Below are 23,566 nucleotides of genomic sequence, written 5' to 3'. Positions count from 1 at the left end.
GAGGTGTGCAGATTTCCAGTGCTGCACATTAATTTACTTTTCAGAGGTGTCTTTCTCTGCTGCCCATTCCGTGTGGGAGGCTGGATTGTACTCCCAGGGTTGGGGTCATGGAATCAGGGTTAAGAGAGCATGTGGTCCAAATGTGTGCATCAAACCATGCTAGCTCTAAATTAACCGTCTGTTACAGAACAGTCAGAAATTGGCATTTTACACAATATCTCATATATTAATTGTGCTTACCTATCCTCGGGTACTCTTTTGGTGTCTGTATTACTGAAATAATTTTGTTCACTTCCTAAATCACTTGCCTTTTTGTCTATTGAATTGGTTTCCCTGCAGTTCCCGAATCTCATTGAGGTTGCACAGGTTCCCCCACAGCTTCAGTTCTAATGGCCGGAGTTGGATGAAACAGAGGCAATGTAACATCACAGAGCAATCAAAGTTGTGTTTAAACTAAGTGAAAGCCTCTCAAATGGGAAGTAAATAGATTTTTAAGTGGTTAAGGTAGAGCTAATTAAGTAAACTGTCACTAACTGAAAATAAGTCGACATTTTAAAGGAAGCAAGATAACTTAAACAGGAAACAAATTGCTTTTTAATAAAGTTTAAAAGTTGTGAAATCACTCCCAGGGAGTAAAAAAGCTCACCATTTCCAAACTAGTGGATGAAAATCATTCTTCTTTACCCAATGTGCTTTAGAATAACCAATTTTATTAAAGCTAGAGATAAAAAATGAAATGCAATAAAATAAAATTCATGAAAACAGTGCGAGACAAGCAAGTCGCACTTAACTGCGCAAAGCTAAATTAAGAAAGAAATTGTAATCTGAAAATCTGTCATAAATTCCAAAGCCTTCATGAACGGCTGCAAGACAGCTCTTTTGTATGTAAAAATTATCCCCAAGCTTCAATTCGTTCTCAAAAGGGGATTAATAAAAGTTTAGATATGCCTAAACATTATAAAACTGTGCGATGGGAAACTTTGAGACTTGAACTATTTATCCTTGACCTTGCATGCTGGTGCTCATTCTCCCCTTTATAATAGAGAATTGTGGGATCAAATTGTTGCAAGTCAAGTAAAAATACACTCTCCTGATTTTTCTGCTGTTGAAATTTCACCATACATAATTCTGAGGGAACACAGGCTCTTCTTTCTTCTAAGAAAGGAACATTTAGAGCTCCTTTCAATGCTGCCTTTCAGTGTTTGCAAAAGGTAAAAATACAGTTCATTTACTACTGCGATTTCTTTTTACAGATGTGCCTCCAAAATCTCTACATCCAATGTTTAAAAGCATTTTTTTAAAAAAAACCCTTTTTCTTCATTTTAATGGACAATTACCTGACCTTCTGGCTTTGTTAAGTGGTTGTTTGTCAAACCACTTCACAAACATGTTAATATATTCACATGTCTATTGCTCTGAACTAACACCATCTTTTTTTCTTTTAATTTTTATCGTTGAAAGTATTACATATGTCCCCCTTTTCCCCCATTGACTTCTACCCTGACCAATGCCCCTACTCCCCCAGGTCTTCACCACCCTATTGTCTGTGTCCATGAGTTATACATATACACATGAGTTCATTGGTTGATCTCTCCCCCCACTCCCCTGCCTTCTCTCTGAGGTTTGACAGTCTGTTTCATGTTTCTATATGTTCATCAGTTTATGTTATTCAATACCATCTTGTTGTGGCCTTGGTGACACTGTCATTGAAGACTTTGAAGGCTTTGTACTTTGCACAATTGCAGGCATTCGTTTATCTCAGGTGCCAGAGAGGGTGAAGCCGAAGGCTGGATTCCGCAGAGCTGGAACTTCCATGCCTGCTGGCTATGGGATGATTTTATCTATCTGCTTGCCATAGGGCAATCTGTAGAAAAAACAGAGGAATGGATTAAAGCACCCTTTTAAACAGGCCTAGTTCATCTGTCATTTTCCCAAAAGTCCTTTTAAAATCTGAGAAGGCTAATTCATCATCATTAATCAAATACTCAGTTAAAGTTTAGTATAGTACGAGTAGAGTGAGATCAGCTGAGTTTGGGCCGGATTTGAAACAGGTGCTAGTATGTCTGCATGATTCTGATGTCATTGTAGCTGCCTGATTTACTGAGCGCCATTCCCTCAGCAACAGAAATGAACTGCTTCCTTTCTCCCACATTTTTGTTAGGCCACCTGAGCAAATGCAAAAGGGATGTTAAAGGCTTTGGTCCTCCTTACATTTCAAGATTTTTAAGGGGTTTCCACTCCCCTTGTGAAGTGCCCCTCGAGACAACATATTTTCTCACTTTCTCAGCATCCCCTCACTCATGTCTCTACTGCTGCAGCCACCTCTGTTCCAGCTTCTCCAAACACTGAGGAAAATATCTTGAGGCCAAATCACTAGGTCTTTAAGCCTGGAAGAGTATCCAGTCGCCACTGCTTCCCAAGAGAATCATAGATACTAAAGGCCTTAAGGGTGCAAAGACCTTATTTATTTGGTTGGTCGGTTGGTGATGCGTGGGGGAGAGAGGTGGAAAGGAGCCAGAGAGGGCAGTTGTCCTGGTGATTAGCTATCTTGAGCATCCCTCCAGTTGGAAACCAACTACTCTAGACTTTACTTCCAAGATTAGGAGAGTCCCGGGAGCACAGTGAGGCAGCATGCCTGTAGCTGGTTGCCACTGCTGTGACTATTTTTACGGTAGAGAGAAAGCCGAGGAACTGCCCAACTTGATACTTTATGTGGTTGGAATTAAGGTGATTGAGGGCGTTAAACTGTGCCTGATGGTCTATGTAGCTTACTTTTAAAAAGGAATTAATTAAGGTGAGAAAACTAAAAAGTAATGAGGTGATATTGTGGAGATAAAAAAGGAAGAGCTGAATTTAGTTAAGGGTGGGGCTGTTGTATTGCCCATGGCTGTAAAGAAACCCCCTGTATCTACCGTGATTGAACATTTCCACCTGGACTGCTTGCTGCCTTCTGATTGGGATGGGGACTCCAGGACTTCAGCAGTCACATATGTTGTCACATGTCTTTCCTTCTGCCCAAAAGTCATTGTTTCTGTCTTTCTTCTCTGATCAGGTGTTGGACTGGATTGAAAACCATGGTGAGGCCTTTCTCAGCAAACACACAGGGGTTGGGAAATCCCTGCATCGAGCCCGAGCCCTGCAGAAGCGACATGATGACTTTGAAGAGGTGGCTCAGGTAAGATGCTGAGTATAGTTGTAGGTGTGTGTGTGCATGTGTGTGTGGAGCTGGGTGAGAGAGACCAGGGCCGTGACTTTGGTGTCTGGGGAGGCACGTTGGTTGATAGCCCATGGCTTCTGGGCTGCCATTCTGCCTAACGCAAGGAGACCTTTGTCTGCTCTTGGGTCCCTACATGAGTGGTAAATAGGCCCTCAGTTTACAGTCATCAAAGAAAATCATTCTGCTGGCATGATCTGTAAATGCCTCGTCTACAAGGTGGTGATGGCAGGAGGGAATGGCGTTAGGACCATCAACAGCCCAAAGCCACCCCTATGGTTGTCACTGCAGTCAAGTGGAGCTAGAAATCAGTGGCTGCTCTGTTTCTAAAGCTGTGCACCTTCCAGGACCTGGAGGTAGAGATGGCACCTGGTGACCATACCATGTGCCCACAGAAAGTGCCTTTGTATCACTGGCACAGTATTTAGCCTGTAATTTGCACAATATTCAGCCTTTTAGCTGAGCTGCATACCTATTCCAAAAAGGGCACTGTTTTCTAATTTGCACAGAGTGGCTGTATGAGAGACCTTAACCATTTGTCTCAATGGTGGAGTGATATAAGAGGGTTTTTGTTCTGAGGCTCCACCCCCAAGATTTTATTTTAACTCCCTTATATTTCTTTTTTGGGAAAATTCCAAATGGATCCTCACAATCTCCATCTTCCAGATGAAATGGCGTGGTCAAGTGTGATCAGTTGCAGGGGGAATAAGACTTTTCAGAATCAGGGCGGGAAGGGGCAGCTGGGAAGGGATCATGTCAGCAGCGACCTGAACCTGGTGCATGAAGGTAGATTAGACCCAACCTGCGGAATAAAGCTTCACAGTTGTGCACTGCTGGTGGGAATGTAAAATGGTGCAGCCACTGTGAAAACTAAACTAAATTAAACATAGCATTACCATATGATTCAACTATCCCACTTCTGGGTATATACCCCAAAGAATTAAAAGGTGGGAAGTGAAAAGCATTTGTATACCCATTTTCATAGTAGTGTTATTCACAGTAGCCAAAAGTGTGCTAGTGTCCATTGATGGATGTATATACCAAATGTGGTATATACATACAATGGCATATTATTCAGCCTTAAAGAAGGATCCTACAACATGGATGAACTTGAGTACAATATGCTATGTGGAATAAGTCAGTCACAAAAGGACAAATATTGTATGAGTCCAGTTATGTGAAGTCGTCAAATTTATTGAATAGTCAAATTCATTGAGACAGCAGGTAGGATGGTGGTTGCCTTCTGGATGCCTCTCTACTCTGTTAGGGGACAAAGAATGGGAGAGAGCTGGGCAGAAAAGGAATGGGGAGTTATTATTTAATAGGCACAGACTTTCAGTTTTGCAAAATAAAGAGTTCTGGGGCTGGATGGTGGTGATGGTGGCACAACAATGTGAATCTACTTAATACCTCTAAACTTGACAAGCCTTGCATTATGTATATTTTATCACCTCCACCACCACCACCACAACAACAAAAAGAAGCCTTGTAGCTACACAAGGACCTTCTGCAGAACTAGCTGGACTATGCCAGCATAGTGTAGACACAGGGCCAGTGTGCTTTTGTGGGCAAGATGTAGCACAGATCCAAAATATCTGGGTGCCAAGGCATTCTGGGTGCCTCTCCAGCCTGTTAGGGGCAAAAGATGGGAGAGGGCCATTTGGACCCCCTGTCTGCTGAGAATGGGGGGTGGAACCTGGGCTAATCTGTTGGAATGGAGCCATCCCAGATCTTTGAGGCTCTTGGCTTTTGGCTGTCTTGTGCCTCAGCCTCTCTTCACTTAGGGAGGACGTCCTCAGAGCCACCCCAGCTCTGACCCAGCCCATCCCTTCCTGCTGCAGCCTCACAGGCAATGACAGCCTTGGTTTCAGGCTCATGAAGGAGCTGTCATTTATGTGTTTTTACAACCAGGCAGGCCTGGCAGCCACTCCAACTTTAATCCCATTCCTCCCATTTGCTCCTTTGCATTCTCACTGGTGCCTGATATGCCTTTCACATGGGACAATGTCTTCACGTAGTACCAGACACACATTAATTTACTAGAGGAAGAATGGACACATTTTTTTGAGTTTTTGTTTCCATTATGTATTTTACATCCCACCAGTCCTGACTGACAGATGGTGTTGGCCTTGTTTATGGAAGAGACACGAAGGCTCAGAAAGTTCTCAGTGTGCTCAGGTCATCTGGTTTGGTGGGGGTCCTGCTGGGATTCAAACCCAGGTCTGTTTGACTCCACAGTCGTGTTCTTACCTAACTCCATGCTGTCCCTCCTTTTTGAGGTATAGGAACTGGGTATAAACTCATTTCTGAGTACCCATTTGCTCATGAAAAATGCAGAGCAAAAAGCAAGAATGGGAGAGGGGGCTGCTGTGGCCATCCTGTTTGACATGTATTACAACTACTGATCTCTTGGTATAATCCACTTCTCCCTGCCTCTGGATTCTGATAGACGGTGAGAAAGAAGGAAGAGTTCTACCTTCCCCAAGGCTCTGCTTTTAGGAGGAATGTTTGCTCTGGGAAGAGGGATAGCAGCTGTGGAATACCCAAGCCAGGGGCCATGAGGTCGCCGCATTGTGCTGTATGTATGTAGGGCTCTAGAGATGAGTGGGTCCTGTAGTCTAGAACAGCGGTCTCCAACCGGTAGTCCGTGAAGTCCGAAAGGTTAGCAACCGCTGGTCTAGAAATGAATCCTGTTTTGTTCCCACTAGGCGGGAGGGAGTGGGCAGTGGGGCTGCCTAGCATCCTGGAATTGGTAGTCCACGTGGAAAAACCAATTATGACCACGGCAAGGGCAGATGACCATTGGAAGCCGCCTGCCTCAGCCCTGCCTTGTCCTGTGCATGTGATCATCATGCTCAGGTGGTGAGGAAGGGGGAGATCCAGGCAGGAAAGGGTGCTCCCTTTCTCTCTCACTTCTGTTCTCAGTCAGGTGAGCACCTCTGGAGGAGAGGAGTGGATCTAACCAGGAGTTGGATAATTCTTGAGTTAGTCAGAGATCAGTGACACTAAGTGACAGTGGAGAAGCTTTCCCTTGTTGTTTGGGGTGCTGGTAGGAGATACGGGCAGGAAGGGTGTCGCGTGGTGTGAAGTAGGAGGCTGGGGCATCGTGGTCCTGTGGAGGATCATGATTTAGTGAAGGAACCGCTTTCCGCTTCTGATTCTATGATTATTTGACCTGAGGCTGACATGAGAAGGGAACACTGAGCTCCCATTCTGTTTTCAGTTTTCAAACATGGACTTGAATCAAAGCAGGAAGAGCTGTTAGCATGTGTTTCAGCTCCTGGAAATTGCCCTCTGCAGGGAGGACCAGCCCTCCGTCAGAGATGGCTATGCAGGGAGAGGGGGAGGTGTAGCAGAGAGCCACGGAACACATCCGTCTCCACTCTGAGACAGATGGGGGGCACCTGTGATTCTCACCATTGGTTACCCTTTGGGGTAAAGACATTTAAGGAAGTTATTAAAATAAATATAAATGATAGCTGTGAAGAATGAATGTAGCAATCCATTATCTCTCATTAAACTTGAACTTTAATTTTTTTGCTTATTAGCTCTTGAACACATTTGAAACAGACTCTTCACCTGTCATTTGAAGGAAATGAATAAAGTACTTATGAGTCCTCAGTTCATCCTGCAGAGGGCACTCTCTGAATAGCCTACAAGAAGCTGAGGGGCAGGAGGAGAGGACCAGTCATGATAACCTGACTGAGGAAGCTCCTGACTGGCAGGTGGTGAGGGTCCAGCCAGGGGGTGCACCCAGGGTCTGTCTCTACAGGTCTTTCTTAGTCCAAGCTACTGAGTTTTCTGTGCTCGAATAGAAGATCCTGGCACCGGTGGGAAACCCTCCTGGTTCTGGTAGATCCTTGACTCAAGTTGTCCATAAACTCATTAAATGATGTGGGTCATAGAGTAAACGAGATTTTAAAAAGGTAACTTACTATATTTTTACATACATTTTTGGCATGTTAGGTATCATCAGGAGTATGAACAAGTATAAGATGAAGTTGCTGCCTACAGTAGCATAGCTGTCAGGGGAAAGATGTGCTCATATCTGCCCAGGAGGTAGAATGGGATACCACACTGTTACTTTCTCCTGAGATATTTGCTGTTACTTAGTGGAAAAGTACTTGAGTGCCTATGGTTGAGAGAGCCGCTGTGCATTCTCTATTAGTGGTCTGATTTATCACCTCATTATCTGCAATGCCAGACTTTCTGTAAGCCAGCTTAGTCAAAAATTATCAAGCATTTACATTCAAATATATATTATCCAATGTCTCAAATCCTATTTAAGCAGCTAAGCATATTAAGTAGCATTAGTGTAACATTTTTGAAAAAGCAGGCCATTTAAAGAAAAGATGTTTAAGAAATATAAAAACATAGTCACGAGTAAGTACTTTATTCAATAACCTCTGGTTAGTTATTTCTCTATCTGATCCTAGCTTTTTTCTCAAACTTGACTAGAACAATTTTTTTTGAAAAAAATTTTAAAAAATTGTTCATTCTCACTCTTGGGGTCAAAATAGGCAAAAATGGAAGGGAAACATTTGGCAATCCAGTACATGCACCTGCCTCGGGGGTGGTGTGGTGACCTTTGGAATAAGTTACATCTTCCTTTTCATGCCCGAGACCAATTATAGTAGCTGCAAACACAAGCAGAAGGAAAAGACCCTAAATAGATGCTTTTTCACACTCCAGCTTCTTAGAGAGGATAAAAGGCTCTTAAGCAGGATGAAAAAATATAGTGAGGAAGAAAGCCAGGAATATGCAGAGAAATTAATGTCAGAAAGTGGGCAAGTGGAAGAATGTGAAACAGCAAAAAAAAATGAAGGGCAGTCTTTGCCTTTGGATCTTGTGCAGCCCTGGTCCCCCAGGTGGCTTTAGGACATCCCCTCTGCGGACACAGGCAGACATTGCTGCCTGCGCTGCTGCGAGGAAGATGTTTCCTGCCATGGTAACTCCGAACCAAGTGTATGCTTTTGATGTGGAAAATTGAGAGGGGGTCAGAGCCACTATCCAAGATATTATAGAGAGCTTGCCGAGTCCCTTGGACCACGGCCATGAATTGTCCCCCCACTTTGGCTGCTTCTCAGAAGGTTCTCAAACCCAGTGTGTGAAACGGATGGCACACTCAGGAGGACTTGGGACTGTATTCCTTATGACTTTGAAGTTCTGGGTAGCCAACAGAAAGATTTGGAAGCACAGGTGGTGTTTTTATGTCTTGTTTCATGTGATGGCAATGACTATTGAAAGAAGGGAGGCTTTGAGAACAAGTGGCTGCCGATGCTGATGGCATTTTAAAAGGTTTTTCTGGACTGTATCCTACAGAACTAGGATAATGGACTTCTGACACGGGGCAGGGTGCATCCTGCAAAGATCGGGGAGGAAGTGCTTTGGCAGAAAACCTTGTTGACCTATCTAGAAGGATTTAGGGAATTTTGAAGTGGAATGAGGAAATTATCCCAGTAAAGCTACAACCAGCTGTTCGAGGCACCAGGTGACTTAAAAAGAAGCACTTTGTGGAGTAAATTCCCTTAGCTCAGTGGTTCTCAACCTTGGCTGCACATTAGAATCACCTGGGAATCTTTTTAAAATCCTGATTTGTGGGCCTCAACCTCCGGAAATTCTCTTTCTTTGTTATGGGGTGGGGCCACAACATTAGTAACAAAGGAACAATTTCCAGAGGATAAGGCCCAGAAATCAGGATTTTAAAAAGATTCCCAGGTGATTCTAATGCGCAGCCAAGGTTGAGAACCACTGCCTTAGATCATCACCCTGGGTTTAAATGAAATACGAAGAATATAGATTGCAAACAACATTTATAGCCTCTCTTATATCAACAAAAGGCATGTGTAATAAGCAAGGTGTTTTGACACAAGAAGATCAGTATAATAAATATTCCCGAGAGTTCAGGGTATAGAGTTCATAAGTAGAACATGGCAATAGAAGAGTATGTTTTGTCTAAAGGACTCTAATAGGTGGGTGAGGGTATATCAGAAAGGCTCACATCCCTGTGAGAGCTACAGACCTGAGGGTAATGAATGATTTGGGGAAATAACAGAGATGAAAGGAGAGCAAAAAAGAAGCCCTGGTGGTTCTTGGAGAGGACCGTTGTCTGCTCCGTCAGATGAAGGATATGGAAAATGAGTATGTGATTTCAGTTCTGGCTCAAGGAAAAACATGGTGGTGATGAGAGTCTTCAACTTTCCTGGCATCCCCTGTAAATTCTGTGACACTGTAAATAAGTCGCTGAGAGCCAAAGGTTCTACATGGTAGAGAGCGAATCATTGTAGCAAAGCCTGAAAGAGTGTAGGTTGTCTAGACTCTCAAGAACCTTGACACTTAGATGAAAGCGTTTAGATATCACTCTCAGAGCAAAAGGGAATATTAAAGGCTTTTGAGTAGTGAGATAAACAAAAATATAACCTGTAAACCAGAAGGATAAGAATTTATCTATACACTAGCTATTTAGATCACATGTGGAATATTATGCCTAATTCTAGAAAATATATTTTCAAAAGGATCTTGACAAACTATCCTGTGATTATTGGAAAGTTGCCAGGATAGTGAAGCTGAAGTAACTGGATATGTTCAGTTCTGAATAAATATATATATATATTTTTTTATTAAAGGCAGGGGAGTGGGTTTGAGAGTTGAAGGCTACCTGTAAAAGAGATACGTTTGGAAGGTATCGTGAACCAATTTTAGCTTATTTTAGGTATCACTTCTAACCCACAATTGCTTTTTGAAATGTCTAGCCATGTAATGTGATTCTTATCACAGGAGGTTTTTCCAGTAGAGGCAACCCTTCTTTCCTTAGAATATAAACATCTGCAAGTCTTTTCCATCTTAAAAACAAAGAAAGAAAAAGAAACCAAGACTAACTTTTTGGGGCCCCACTTTCCTGATTCTCCTTCCCTTCATAGCCCAAGTTCTCAAGAGAAGAGTCTATATTTGTACCTCTACTTCCTCACCTCCTAGATGCCCTTGACCCCTGCCCCTTGCCTTCTGTTTCCTCTGGCTAACCAAGGTTAATCTTAGCCAAGTCTCCACCTGATCAATTGTGTTGCTAAATCCAATGCACACTTTTCAGATATTAATTGGTCTTTCTGAAGCAGTTGACCCTGTTGACCAGTTCTTTTTTTTATTAAGTTATCTTCTACCAAGACTTCCATGATACCATGCTCTTGATTTCCTATGTCTTTCTGTGTGGTCCTTCTTAGACTCTTCTCCCTTCCTCCCAGAATTTGTTCCTCAGATCTCTTCTCACTTTACACTCCCTGCATGATTTTATATTCTTTCCCAGGCTCAAGTGATACCCCTGCTCCGATGGCTCCCATATCTGTGTGTCATCTCTGATTTTACCCCTGAGCTCCCTGTTCATAAATTCCTTGGCTTTCTGGATACCTCCACTTAGATTTCTCAGAGGGTTCTCAAACCCAGTGTGTCCAAAATTTATTTTATTTTCCCTTCCCAGTGTGTTCTTCCTCTTGTATTCCCTATGGCAGTGAAGGACACCAACTACTCAGTTGCTCAAGACAGAAACTTGGGAGTCATTCTTGATTCCCCTCTTGTTCTCCCCCTCATGAGTCCACCCCAAAGTCCTACAGATTCTACCTTCTAATATCCCTTTCCCTCTATCTCCATGATCACAGCCTTAGATCAGAGTCTGATTTTCCTCTTGCTTGGATGATCACAATAGCTTCCTGTTTTCCTTGACGCCAATCATGGTCTCCTTAAAGCCATCCCACAGATGGCTTCCCACCTAGATAAAGTTCAAACTCTTGGTATTACATACCTTTAATGATCTGGTAACTGCCTTCTCCAGTTTTACTTTTTACTTCTCCTGTGCTCCCTCTACCCCCCTACAGGCCTGCTGTCCCAGTGTTGACCTGAGCATGCCATGCTCTCAGGTGTCAGTGCTATCTCCTCTTTAATCCTTCCCACCTGTTTAACTCTGTCCACTCCTAACCAACTTCTATTCATCTTTATTTTTTAATATATTTTTATTGATTTCAGAGAGGAAGGGAGAGGGAGAGAAAGATAGAAACATCAATGATGAGAGAGAATCATTGATTGGCTGCCTCCTGTATGCCCCCCACTAGGGATTGAGCCCACAACCCAGGCATGTGCCCTTGACTGGAATCGAATCTGGGACCCTTTCATCCATAGGCCGATAATCTATCCACTGAACCAAACCGGCTAGGGCTCTATTCTTCTTTAAACATTCATCTCAAATATCACCTCTTCCAGGAAGCCTTCAGTGGCTTCCATGGTTTGGATTGATTGCCAGTTTTCTAGCTTACATCCCTATCATGGTAGTACTTATCACATGGTGTCACCAATTGTATGCTAGCCTCACTACCCAGCTGGACTGGTACCTTTCTTAGAGCAGGAATTTATTTTTGTTAGTCTTTTTATCCCAACGTCTAGCATGATGAGCCCAACATGTAATTAGCATTTGAAAAATAAAGGAATGAATGATATAGAGGGGATTCCTTTGTTAGGTGTATTTCAGGCCACATGATCTCTACAGTCCCTTCCAGCTCTGAGAACGATAAATGGAGAAGAGATGGGTATTCCTAAGAACACTGGCCCCAGAATCATGAAACCTGGGACCTAACTGAGAGCCATCCTGATAGAACTGGAGACTGCACTGCAGGAGAGTTAGCCTAGACAGCCCCTCCCAGCATCTGGCCCTTGGGAAGAGGCATCTTAGAGTCAAAATTTGAATGAGTTCTTTGACTCTTCGGTATTTTTTAATTAAAAACACACACTAAGTAATTATTTCATATTAAGCCACAGGAAACCAATTTTGACAAAAGGACGTGGTATTCTTTACTCTGTCCATTTCCCCAGCCCCATTAAGGTTCCATGTTTTTTCTAGCTGGGATAGTTACCATCACACTGAGCCTGACTTTCAGGGGAGGCTTAATCCTCTCCCTCTGGTGGCTGAAGTGTGGTGAAGTTCTTGTTCCCTTTCAGAAATCCTCCTTGGTTAGGGTGAATAAGATTGGCTTTTTAAAAAGGAATCTTGGAGAAACCAAGATGGCGGCATAGGTTAACGCCGGAGATTGCTGCCCTCGAACAACCACTTCAGAGATATAACTAAAGGACAGAACGGACATCATCCAAAACCACAGGAAGGCTGGCTGAGTGGAAATTCTACAACTAGGAGGAAAGAGAATATCATACCCAGACTCAGAGGAGGCGCAGTGCTGAAGTGAAATACTCAGGTGCGGAGTGCGCGCGCGCGCGGAGCGGGCTGGCGGCGGAGGGCGAGGTTGTTGTTTTCAATCGGGAGGGAGTTTCAGACTCTGAGCTCCAGATCCAGGCGAGTCTCTGGGGACCAAGACTCAAACGGGAGAAGCGGGACTGTCTGGCTTCGGTCCGAACTCGAAGGCAGCTTTCTCTCCGAGGTTTGCAGCCATTGCTGGGACTCTGAGAGGCAGAGCCCCTGGGGAAGGAACTGAGAGCAGCCATAACTGCTTGCTCCGCCCTCCCTGTAGATCCCCGGGGACCCGCCCCGCCCAAGCCCTGTGCAGAACCATTTGCCTGATAGCCTCAGGCAAATGCTAGATTAGCACCGCCCTAGAGATCCAGCACAGAAGCTCTCCCACTGCAGACACAGCTGACTCTCATAGCCAGTTAGCCTGGAGGTCAAATCACCCCCGGTATTGCCGACATCAATCAAGGCTTAAAGGCAACAAGACTGCGCACAAAGACCACTAGGGGGTGTACCAAGAAAGCTTAAAAAATGCGGAGACAAAGAAACAGGACAAAACTGTCAATGGAGGATATTGAGTTCAGAACCACACTTTGAAGGTCTCTTAAGAACTGTCTAGAAGCTGCCGATAAACTTAGTAAGGCCCTCGAAAAGACTGGTGAGACCGCCGATAAATGTAGTGAGATCCTCAAGAAATCTAATGAGACCCTCGATGTTGTGATAAAGAACCAACTAGAAATTAAGCATACACTGACTGAAATAAAGAATATTATACAGACACCCAACAGCAGACCAGAGGAGCGCAAGAATCAAGTCAAAGATTCGAAATGCGAAGAAGCAAAAAACACCCAACTGGAAAAGCAAAATGAAAAAAGAATCCGAAAATACGAAGATAGTGTAAGGAGCCTCTGGGACAGCTTCAAGCGCACCAACATCAGAATTATAGGGGTGCCAGAAGATGAGAGAGACCAAGATATTGAAAACCTATTTAAAGAAATAATGACAGAAAACTTCCCCCACCTGGTGAAAGAAATAGACCTACAGGTCCAGGAAGCGCAGAGAACCCCAAACAAAAGGAATCCAAAGAAGACCACACCAAGACACATCATAATTAAAATGCCAAGAGCAAAAGACAAAGAAAGAATCTTAAAAGCAGCAAGAGAAAGAAATCCAATTACCTACAAGGGAATACCCATACGACTGTCAGCTGATTTCTCAACAGAAACTTTGCAGGCCAGAAGGGAATGGCAAGAAATATTCAAAGTGATGAATACCAAGAACCTACAACCAAGATTACTTTATCCAGCAAAGCTATCGTTCAGAACGGAAGGTCAGATAAAGAGCTTCACAGATAAGGAAAAGCTAAAGGAGTTCATCACCACCAAACCAGTATTATATAAAATGCTGAAAGGTATCCTTTAAGAAGAGGAAGAAGAAAAAAAGGTAAAGATACAAATTATGAACAACAAATATGCATCTATCAACAAGTGAATCTAAGAATCAAGTGAATAAATAATCTGGTGATCATAATAGAATCAGGGATATAGAAAGGGAATGGACTGACTATTCTTGGGGGGGGAAGGGGTGTGGGAGATGCGGAAAGAGACTGGACAAAAATCGTGCACCTATGGATGAGGACAGTGGGTGGGGAGTGAGGGCGGAGGGTGGGGCGGGAGCTGGGAGGAGGGGAGTTATGGGGGGGAAAAAAAGAGGAACAAATGTAATAATCTGAACAATAAAGATTTAATTAAAAAAATAAAAAGGAATCTTAAAGGCAACAACAAAACCAAAAAAAAAGTAAATTAGACAAAAGGAGCATGTTGATTCTATGTTCAGTTATTGATTTTGAGTTCAAGACAACTCATTTAGTTATGCTTTTTATTCAGTAGGCCACGTTCACTGATAGGCTCTTTTCCTTCTCCCTGCAGAGGCGACCCTAATAACAGCAATAATGATAGCGGTAGCAATAACACTTACTGAGTACTTTCTATTCTTATGTTAACTCAATTCTCATAACATCCCATGAGTTACATATTTCTAATTTGCACTTACAGATAAGGAATCTGAGGCAAAAAGGTTGGATAACTAACTTGATTTGGCAGAGCTAGTAAGTGCGGAGCTGGGATTCTAACCACCTTGCCATAGACTCTCTTGACACATGAGAACTTTGGATGTGACACACAGTTGGTGACACTTGGCTCTGCTGGATCTTGGCCTATTTAACAATTAACTTGGCCAATATCTTGCCTGAATCTTCTTTTCATTTTATAGCACAAAATGGTGCACTACACTAGGCCAGCCCAGGACATTATTTTTGTCTCTTTCCTTTTACCTTTTGCTGAGGTCAGATTATCATGAACTAAACCTCATAATTTCCAAATGCATACCCCTTGATAGCTCCACAGCCTATTTGAGACATTCCCCTCAGTTCTGATTTCCCATCTATGGGCATATGGTCTAGTGAAGAAAAGCGTAGCATCTACAGTCAGTCGGTCTTTCTTTTTGTTGGCCTGGGGCTTGTGACAGTCACTTAGTTTCCCTGAGCTTCAGCGTCCACTCTAAAATGGAGATAGTGACACCTACCCTGAAGGGTGATATGAGGATTAGAAATAACATATGGAACATGCCTCATAGGGATTTTGGTTTATCAGAGGTGCCTGATGAATGGGCTCTATGGCAGCAGAGGTGACTGTGGTAATGGTGATGGAGAAATTCTAAGCCTCACGCACTGCTAGGTTATCAAGTATGCTGCTATCTCTCAAGACACAACTTGGTGTGGTCTGTTTATATGTTGGAAAGAGTGGGCCTGTCTGATATGGGTCGTATGCCAAGGGGACAGATCAGCTACAGGTACTGACAAGCTTGGCCCTCAGGTTGAGCATTATGGAAGAGATGGTCAGAACCAAACAAAGGCAACAGAGTAATGCTTTGTCCTACCCGGGAGAGAGTGGTTGGGGGTACCTAGCCCTGGGCATCCAAGAACCAGTGTGTTCACAGGGCCAAAGGGAGGGTAGGTTGCATTGAGAAGGCTCTTAACAGATAGCAGGGCTCCAGCCACTGGGCTGCAAATCAGAGGCAGGGTTTCTGGGGCACCAGGAAGGAAATGCTGGCTCTTAGGGATGGGACAGGAGTCTGATTATCAAACCTGAGCACCAGGGCAGGGTTGGATTGGCTGCCCATGGGACCTGTTATGGGGGACCAGTCTGTTAGTAAGATGTGTGAGGCCATCTGATTTCTGTAATTGAACTGGAGCTGAGCCTGCCGTGGGGCCCCAGGGAAGGGAGAAGGAGGGAGAGAGCCTGGGCACCAAGAGAGAGCACTCTCCCACCTAAAGGACTCGGACTCAGCAGGCCTCCTTGAGGGTACAGCTGCCTGACCACTAGCTTCACAGAGTGACTACATACTTACCTGGCACAGTGAGAATGCCTGCAGATGGGAAGAATAAAGATACTTTCAGAGGGAGAGCATTGGCATGGTTGAGAAAGGAAACAGGGGAGCTGTAGCAGAGGAAAGCTTTCTCGTCAGCCCAGTATTGATTCTGAAAGCAAACCATCAATTACCATGTCTTCCAATAATTAGTTTCAACACAGGTCAACCTGCCCAGATTGAAAGAAGCCAAATCGACTTCCTATCTCTTCCCTCCTTTTCTCATTTCTGTGACACATTAGGAGCAGGACAGCGCGGGGGTATGCTGTGCCGTGGGAGCCAGCACTGTCTCAGCTGAAGCAAGAAGGGGCATGTGATGGATTTGCATGCATGGGAATGTATGCAAATTCCACAATGAAAATATTTATCCAGGATAGAAATGTTTTGAAAAATATCTGCAAGGTTTTAAACCTGTGCTATAAAGGAAAACAAGAACAAGTAATAATAACTGCCATTTATTTTATACATACCTTTACAAGAAATATCTTTTAATTATTGAAATAATTCTATAGTGTAGGTTTTACTATTATCCTCACTCTTCAGATGAAAAGTCAGTCCTAGAGAGGAGCATTCAAGTGCAGGAAGCAAGATTTGAACTCAGGCAGTTTGACCCCAGAGCCCACGCTTCTAGCTCACATACATTTTGGAGTAACAGGGAAACACTGAACTTATTCAACTCTCATTTCTATTTTTTTCCAAATGAAGTTTTATCTTTCTTTTTTAAAATTTTAATTATAAAACTATGCATTTCAATATAGAAGTGCAGATGAGCAAAAACCCCAAAAATAATTCACCCACTCAGCTGTAGGTATAACAGTTGCCAATGCTTTCCAGATATTTCTCAATACGTATATGTTTATTATTCACCAGCTTTTTTCACTTAATGATATATCCATGGTAATAGAGATATGTCTGCAATGTTACTTATTTTTGCTTGTGAAGTCTTTAATATTTAAAATTCTTACTCTTTTTCAGATTCTAGTAACTTATAGGCTACTAAAAAGAAGTACTGTCATAAGTCAGTAAGAAGTAGCAAAATAAGCATTGCAAACAGGGCTGGGTTTAAGCTGAGTCTTCAGGATCTTTTCCCAAGAAAAAGCTTCAGAAAATGGGAGTGCACAGTGTCCTCCCAAGCCTTTCCAGTTCCCCACTGTAGGTGCCTAATAAGAGCCCTCTGGGCCCCTAAAACTGGCCCTGGTGGGACATGATGATGGTGAGCACTTCAAAACAGTAATTTCTGTAGCCTCTTTCCTCCTCCTCTTCCTACTTTCTTCTTTCTCTTCTTGTCCTCCTCTTTTTCCTTCATGTCTGTCCCATCTTCTCCTGGAAGGTCCTTTCCCGAAATAGGGGCTCTAGTCAGGCTCCAGGCTGCAGCACTTAGCTCTGGTCCAAGTGTGGTCTCAGGTAGGCAGCGTGTTCCAGGACCCCTACGAGCTCCTGAGGCAAGTGCTCCTTGCTGTGCCATTCAGGGTGATGGCACAACCAGGAGTATCCAGGCTGCAGGGCAAGGCTTCTGAGGACTTGTGGGTAGATGAGGCAGCTGGGTCAGGTAACAGCGCCCAAGAGCCTGAGTGGAAGGGCTTCAGGCTGTAGGTTATGCAAATGGAAAAACAAACACACATCGCCAACAAGAACAACCCACCAAGCAGATTATGTGTCCTTTTTTCCTCTGCCAATGAGCAACTGGAGGCATTTTCATGGACCAATTTTGTTTGGAATAAATTTTTAACAGGAGGAAAGCTCACTGCCAAATTCTGACAGGAACAAACCACCGCATCTGATTCATTCCACCTGGAAAGTAAGCCAGATCCCGGTCAGAGGGAGCTGAGCTCTTGCAGCCTCCTGCAGTACCAGGCGGCACCCAGGATTCACGAGGATGGACGTCTTTATTCATCTTCAGAGACACAAGACAAAGGCCCAGTCAGCCTGGGTTTCCGTAGAGACTAGTGCAACTGTCCTACTACATTACAGGAGCCAACAGCACCAAGTACTGGCAGCCTCAGTTGTAATTACATCTCTCCATGGTGTTTCAGGCTGTGGGCTATTTTGTACAATATATCTGAGCCTCAGTGATGCCAACTATGGATTGACTATCTCTGGTGGACTTTAGTCCATCACATGCCTAGAATTTGAAAATAACAGGGAGAGATGGGGACATTTAGTAAAGTTAAAAGGGGAACTCAAGTCCATGTGATGGACACGTTTTCTTCTTCACGAGGCTTGGACTCTGCCTAAATCATGGACTCTTTCATGTCTTGGGATTCAAAAGATCAGGCTCATTTGCTTACAAAACTACAGCTAAAGGCGACAGGGCTATCTAGATGCAAACCTTGGGTCTGACCCACCTGCCGTAGCTGTCACTCTGGTAAAAGTTTTACAGGTTTGTAAAGTTAGAAAGGTTTGAGGTTTGAGATTTACACCAAGAAATCAGATTTCATCCTGGCTTCAGGTGGCCAGATGATCTGGCACCAGATGACTTTGGCACAGGGTAATCTCCTAGATTGTCTCTTTCCTTACCCTATGCCTCATGTGAAGGCCACTTCTACAATTAGTGCCATAATCTCCTCACCAACAAAACCGTAGTTACAGGTTCTCCCTCCCCTCTTCCTTGTGGGAGGTAAGAAAATCCCCGAGAAGATGCAGGGACTGGAACACCTGGGTGGGAAGCCCTGAGCAACTCCAGCCGAATGCACAGGTCACCTGACCTCAACCAGCCTCATTTCTGCATCTGTAAAATGGGGGGAATGTTTACTCCATCGTAGTTGAAGTAGGCATCCAAAAGACAATGCACTTAAAAGCACTTTAAGTCTAGAGCATGGAGCAAATGTAAATTGTCATCATTATTATTCGGGGGATATAGTGACAGTGGATGAGATCATGTCTGGAACACGGTCAGAAAAGAGGAACTAAAGATTCAGAAAAGATTGATGATATTGCCCCACACAGGGTATTTCCCAAGAGAGAGAATGTGCTGACGAGCCTCTCAGTTTAACCGAACTCGTCATGCCCCGGACTTCTTAGGCGGTTTGAGGGCCAGATTCCCATACATAGCAGGATTAGCTGGGGAAACTTGCCACATTCTAAAGCTAAAGCTAGTGATTGAATAAACCTTGTACTGGTGTTTATATAACTGTGGGTCAGTGAGGCTTTGGGGTCAAAAGTAGGTTGATGCTCTGTATGTGGACCCCTCTGACCACTTACCTTACATGCCCTTCCAACCAGAGAGAATAGGGAAGCCCAGCCCACGTGACCTGCTCAGCAGCAGGCAATTGGGCTAGTTATGCCCTTCCAGCGAGTCCTGGGCTCTCTGCGAAGTTACTCATGCCCTGCCAGACCCATTTCTTAGCCAGCGTGCTTCCAGTCATTGTGTCACCACTCACTAACCCCATTGCTTAGTTTTCCCTTTGTAGTGTTGAGGGTGGGTTTGTACTGAGTTCCTCAGGGTTCTTGCTGAGGCTCTCATGACTGGGCGCTATGAGTACAGTCTGTGGTCATGGAAGATAGCTCTTGGCCTCTAAAAGTTAGCCGCATTCAAGAGCTCCAGATAACGAGGTGAATGATGGGGTGTGAGCCTGAACCTCATGGCTCTTCCCTGTCTCCTGGTCCAATTTCCAGCTATTGGAATTCTGCCCTTTCCCTCGAGGGCCCTATGTGGGAAGACTTTGGTCTCACGCAGCATCTCTGCCCTGAGGAAATGCTCCAATGGGCGAGTCTCTTCACTCAGTCTCCTAAGAAAAGGAAACGGGGGGAATGTGCGTTTCCTCTGTGAAAGTGGGGTCCCTAGGACTCGAGGGCTCTGGGTCTCGGCCAATGGTCTGCGGTGTGCAGTCCTTGGTGGATATCTGGTGTCTCTTCTGCCGTGGAGTAAGTCTCTGAATCCCACCCTGTCTGAGAGAGTGTGCAGGTGGCCTCGTTCTGAGTGCACATCTCCTTCCTCTGTCCCTCCTGTCTCTGTCACGCACCTCCTTCCCCACCACATAGCCACTGTGTGGGGCTCAGCCCACAGTGAGGGCCAGAGCTGGGCTCTCTGATGCCCAAACTGGGCTTTTCTTCCTGAAGAGCCAGTAGCCACGGCTAGTACCTGACCCCAACAAGCTTTCCATCACCAACCCCAGCTTGAAGGAGAAACCCCCAGAACTGTACTTCTCTCAGTTCCTTGCCAAGGCAACCTCACATCTTCCTGACTTCCCATTCCAGATCTTTGCCGAGGCCATTCTTTTGCTTAGCAGATTCCTCCCCTCTCCCTTTCCATTTTAGAGTCTTTAAAGTTGGCTCAAAAATGTGCCTCCTGAAAACTTCGTCAGGCTTATTCATCTTCCTTGCACTCTCCATGGCCTGGTGTGCCCTTGGCCTATGTCACCACTTTGTACCACTGTCGCGCCTCCCTTCTAGTCCTTGGAAAGTGAACTGTTTGACGTAATTTAATTTCATCCAGAACCAAGACTTAACCCTAAGCACTTCATGCTGAAACTTCTCAAATTTCATTTTTATTGATGGTAAACTTTCTAAAATACAATTTAAATTTCCCATGCCTTGTATACAGAGTGATCTGGACATAAATCACCCATTTTTTTCATTTGCTCTTTCTTTCTTTCTTTCTTTCTTTCTTTCTTTCTTTCTTTCTTTCTTTCTTTCTTTCTTCCTTCCTTCCTTCCTTCCTTCCTTCCTTCCTTCCTTCCTTCTTTCCTTTCCTTTCCTTTCCTTCCCTTCCCTTTCCTTCCCTTCCCTTCCCTTCCCCTTCCTTCTTTCTTTCTTTTTCCCTTTCTTTCTTTCTTTCTTTCTTTCTTTCTTTCTTTCTTTCTTTCTTTCTTTCTTTCTTCCTTCCTTCCTTCCTTCCTTCCTTCCTTCCTTCCTTCCTTCCTTCCTTCCTTCCTTCTTTCTTTCTTTTCTTTCCTTTGCCTCAGGGTACATGGCAATGTTCACTAATTCCAGTCATGAGTAGAGACACCTCCAGGCCACTGCAGAGGCAAAGGTTTTCCTTTTCCCTTCAACACTGCAGTGTCCTCCCAGGGCTGGCCTGCGTTCAGAGGGACCTGAGCAGGGATACCGCCCCCAAGCAGTGTGTGTCACTCCCTGCAGGCCCTGGAGCAGCCCTGTGGCTAAGAGCCATATTTCTATGATGATGATGATGATGATGATAAGAGCCATATTTCTATGATGATGATGATGATGATGATTATAAGAGCCATATTTCTATGATGATGATGAGGAGGAGGATGGTGGTGGTGGATTTTTAAAAAATATTTTTTTATTGATTTTACAGAGGAAGGAAGAGGGAGAGAGAGATAGAAACATTAATGATGAGAGAGAATCATTGATAGGCTGCCTCCTATATGCCCCCCACTAGGAATCAAGCCTGCAGCCCAGGCATGTGCCCCCACCAGAATTGAGCCGTGATCTCCTGGTTCACAAGTCAATGCTCAACCACTGAGTCACAGTGGACAGGTGATAATGATGGATTTAATGGTATATTGAAGATGATATGTAAGTGACGTAGGCTTTCTAAAGCCACTGAAATCTCAATCCTAGAGTGGACCAGTGAGAGTGAATGAGGGAGGCCAATTCTTCTAGAACTAGATATTGCCTATTACCCCTTTCATGTGTATATCACTCCACCTTTATTTTGCTGATTTCTAGGTAAAGGGCGCGTACCATATCAATCCACTGCAGCCTGCCAGTGTCATACACAGAGGTACCCAAGGACTGGCCCCTGCCTGCCTCTCTGCTGTCAGCTCCCTGCTGTGGGCATTAGGCTCTGATGTTTATGTGATGCTGATGGGGAAGCCTTTAAAGCAAACCATACAGCCCCTTCCAGACAGGGGCTCCTGGGTGTTCACCATAAAACATGCTTGTCCAGGTTTTCAGATTTGACATGTCTTTTACCTCTGACTGCTGCACAAAACAGCTCAGGGTCGTGGTAGTTGATGCTGTCATTGTGCCCAGGGAGAACAATTTTTAAGATTCCTTAGGTGATTATTTTTAACTGGAATTATTTTGTATATATATATATATATATATATATATATATATATATATATGTATATGTATATATATATATATATACATATATATATATATACACATATATATATGTCATGCCAAAATCACATTTCTTCTAAGCTATGCTGAGCAGTGTCATAAAGTTCAAACTGAGAAAGGTGAAACCTCTGATTGGGGCAACAGAGAATCATTACATATTTTGTGACTGTGTATCTCACTGTGGTTGGTCAAGCATTAGTGTCTTCAAGAGCCCAGAAGCAGGAAGTGCACCCATCTTTAAGCTAAATACATTTGTAATACAACTTACTTGTATTTCTAAGTGCACTCCACTGACAAAAATATAGTGGATTATTTTCCTTTAAAAGTTCTTTCTTTGGTGTTTCTCAAATTTTGAAAGATTCCTGTTAGTTGTATTAATGAGTGAAACATTGCAAAGTCATGTGAATAAAAATGCTAATTATCCCTGCACTCCCACTTCCCAATCTCTCTCTCAAGATAATCCGTTATCTTGTGTGTCTTTCTTCTTACACATATAAAAATAGGCAAATGTATGTAAATATAAAAATTTCTGTTTATTTTTTACCTGAATGGAATTTTTATACTTTAAATGCTTTTCCATTTTTTTCTGATTATAAAATTAACACATGTTCACCATAGAACATCTAGAAAACATTTAGAAAGATCATCCCTACTATCACTCAGAGATAATTATATATAAACCATTAATATTTATTGGCAAATTTCCATTCAGCACAGCAAAATTCAAAGCATGTTTTGCTTGGGGTCAAATAAATGTGAATTCCAGATTGGCATCTGCCACTCACCAGCTATGTGAGCTCACTCAAGTTCTTTTGCCTTTCCAAGCCTCAGTTTTCTTATCTGTAACATGATAGAATAGCATATCTACCACATGTTGTAATATCTGTAAATGGATCCAAAACGAATAGCCATCATTATCAGTTTGTTTTTTATCCACTGATCAATTGATAAGTAGAATCAGAACCATAGTTTGGTTTATCCAGAGGCAGGGACTGGGCATCACTTTTTCCCCCCAAGCTCCTTTACCCTCTCGCCCTGTCCTATGAGAACCACAGATTAGGTGATCCCTAACGCCTATGCCCCTGGAAGGACCATCAGAAGCGCACGGTACATTGAGGAAATCAAATGGCCTCCTTCACTGGAGCTTGCTCTGTGGTCTTGTGGTCGAAAGCAGTGGAAGGCAGTCTTGCCCCTCCAGGGTCCATTTGGCAATGCCTGGGGACATTTTAGGTTATTACATCTGGGGAAGGGATTGACATCCTGTGGGTAGAGGCCCAGGATGCTGCTGAACATCCTACATACAGTGCACAGAACAGCGCCTGTATAAGTTTCCCAAGGCGACTGTGACAGAGAACCACAACCTGGGTGGCTGGAAACAGCAGAGAGGTATCATCTCACAGTGCTGGGCGCTGAAAGTCTGAGGTCTAGGTGTCAGCAGCGAGTTCCTTCAGGGGCCTGAGAGGAAGAGTCTCTTCCAGGCCTCTCTCCTGACTTTGTTTGCTGGCAGTCTCTGGCGTTCCTTTTTATTGCTTTAATCTCGGCCTTTACATTACTCTCTGTGTATCCTCACATAGCTGACTTTTTCTAAGGCCGCCAGTCATGTTGAATTAAAGCCCACCCAATCCCAGTATGACCTCATCTTAACTTATTACACTTGCAACTTCACT

The 23,566-nt window shown here is 43.8% G+C and overlaps 1 protein-coding gene across 19 annotated transcripts in view; it reads left to right on the top strand.

Annotated features, from left to right (window-relative positions):
* KALRN (kalirin RhoGEF kinase) overlaps positions 1 to 23,566 on the top strand; it is a 646,808-nt gene that overhangs the window by 307,436 nt on the left and 315,806 nt on the right. For all 19 annotated transcript variants that reach the window (XM_059687615.1, XM_059687614.1, XM_059687613.1 and 16 more), the window contains exon 10: positions 3,053 to 3,175. In XM_059687615.1, coding sequence (XP_059543598.1) covers positions 3,053 to 3,175 — 123 coding nt within the window. The remainder of the gene's footprint in view (positions 1 to 3,052; positions 3,176 to 23,566) is intronic.

Source organism: Myotis daubentonii, chromosome 3 (genome assembly GCF_963259705.1).
Source record: "Myotis daubentonii chromosome 3, mMyoDau2.1, whole genome shotgun sequence".
Taxonomy (NCBI): Eukaryota; Metazoa; Chordata; class Mammalia; order Chiroptera; family Vespertilionidae; genus Myotis; species Myotis daubentonii.
The sequence above is the reverse complement of the archived record's forward strand: the minus strand, read 5'-3'. Positions and strand labels throughout refer to the sequence as shown.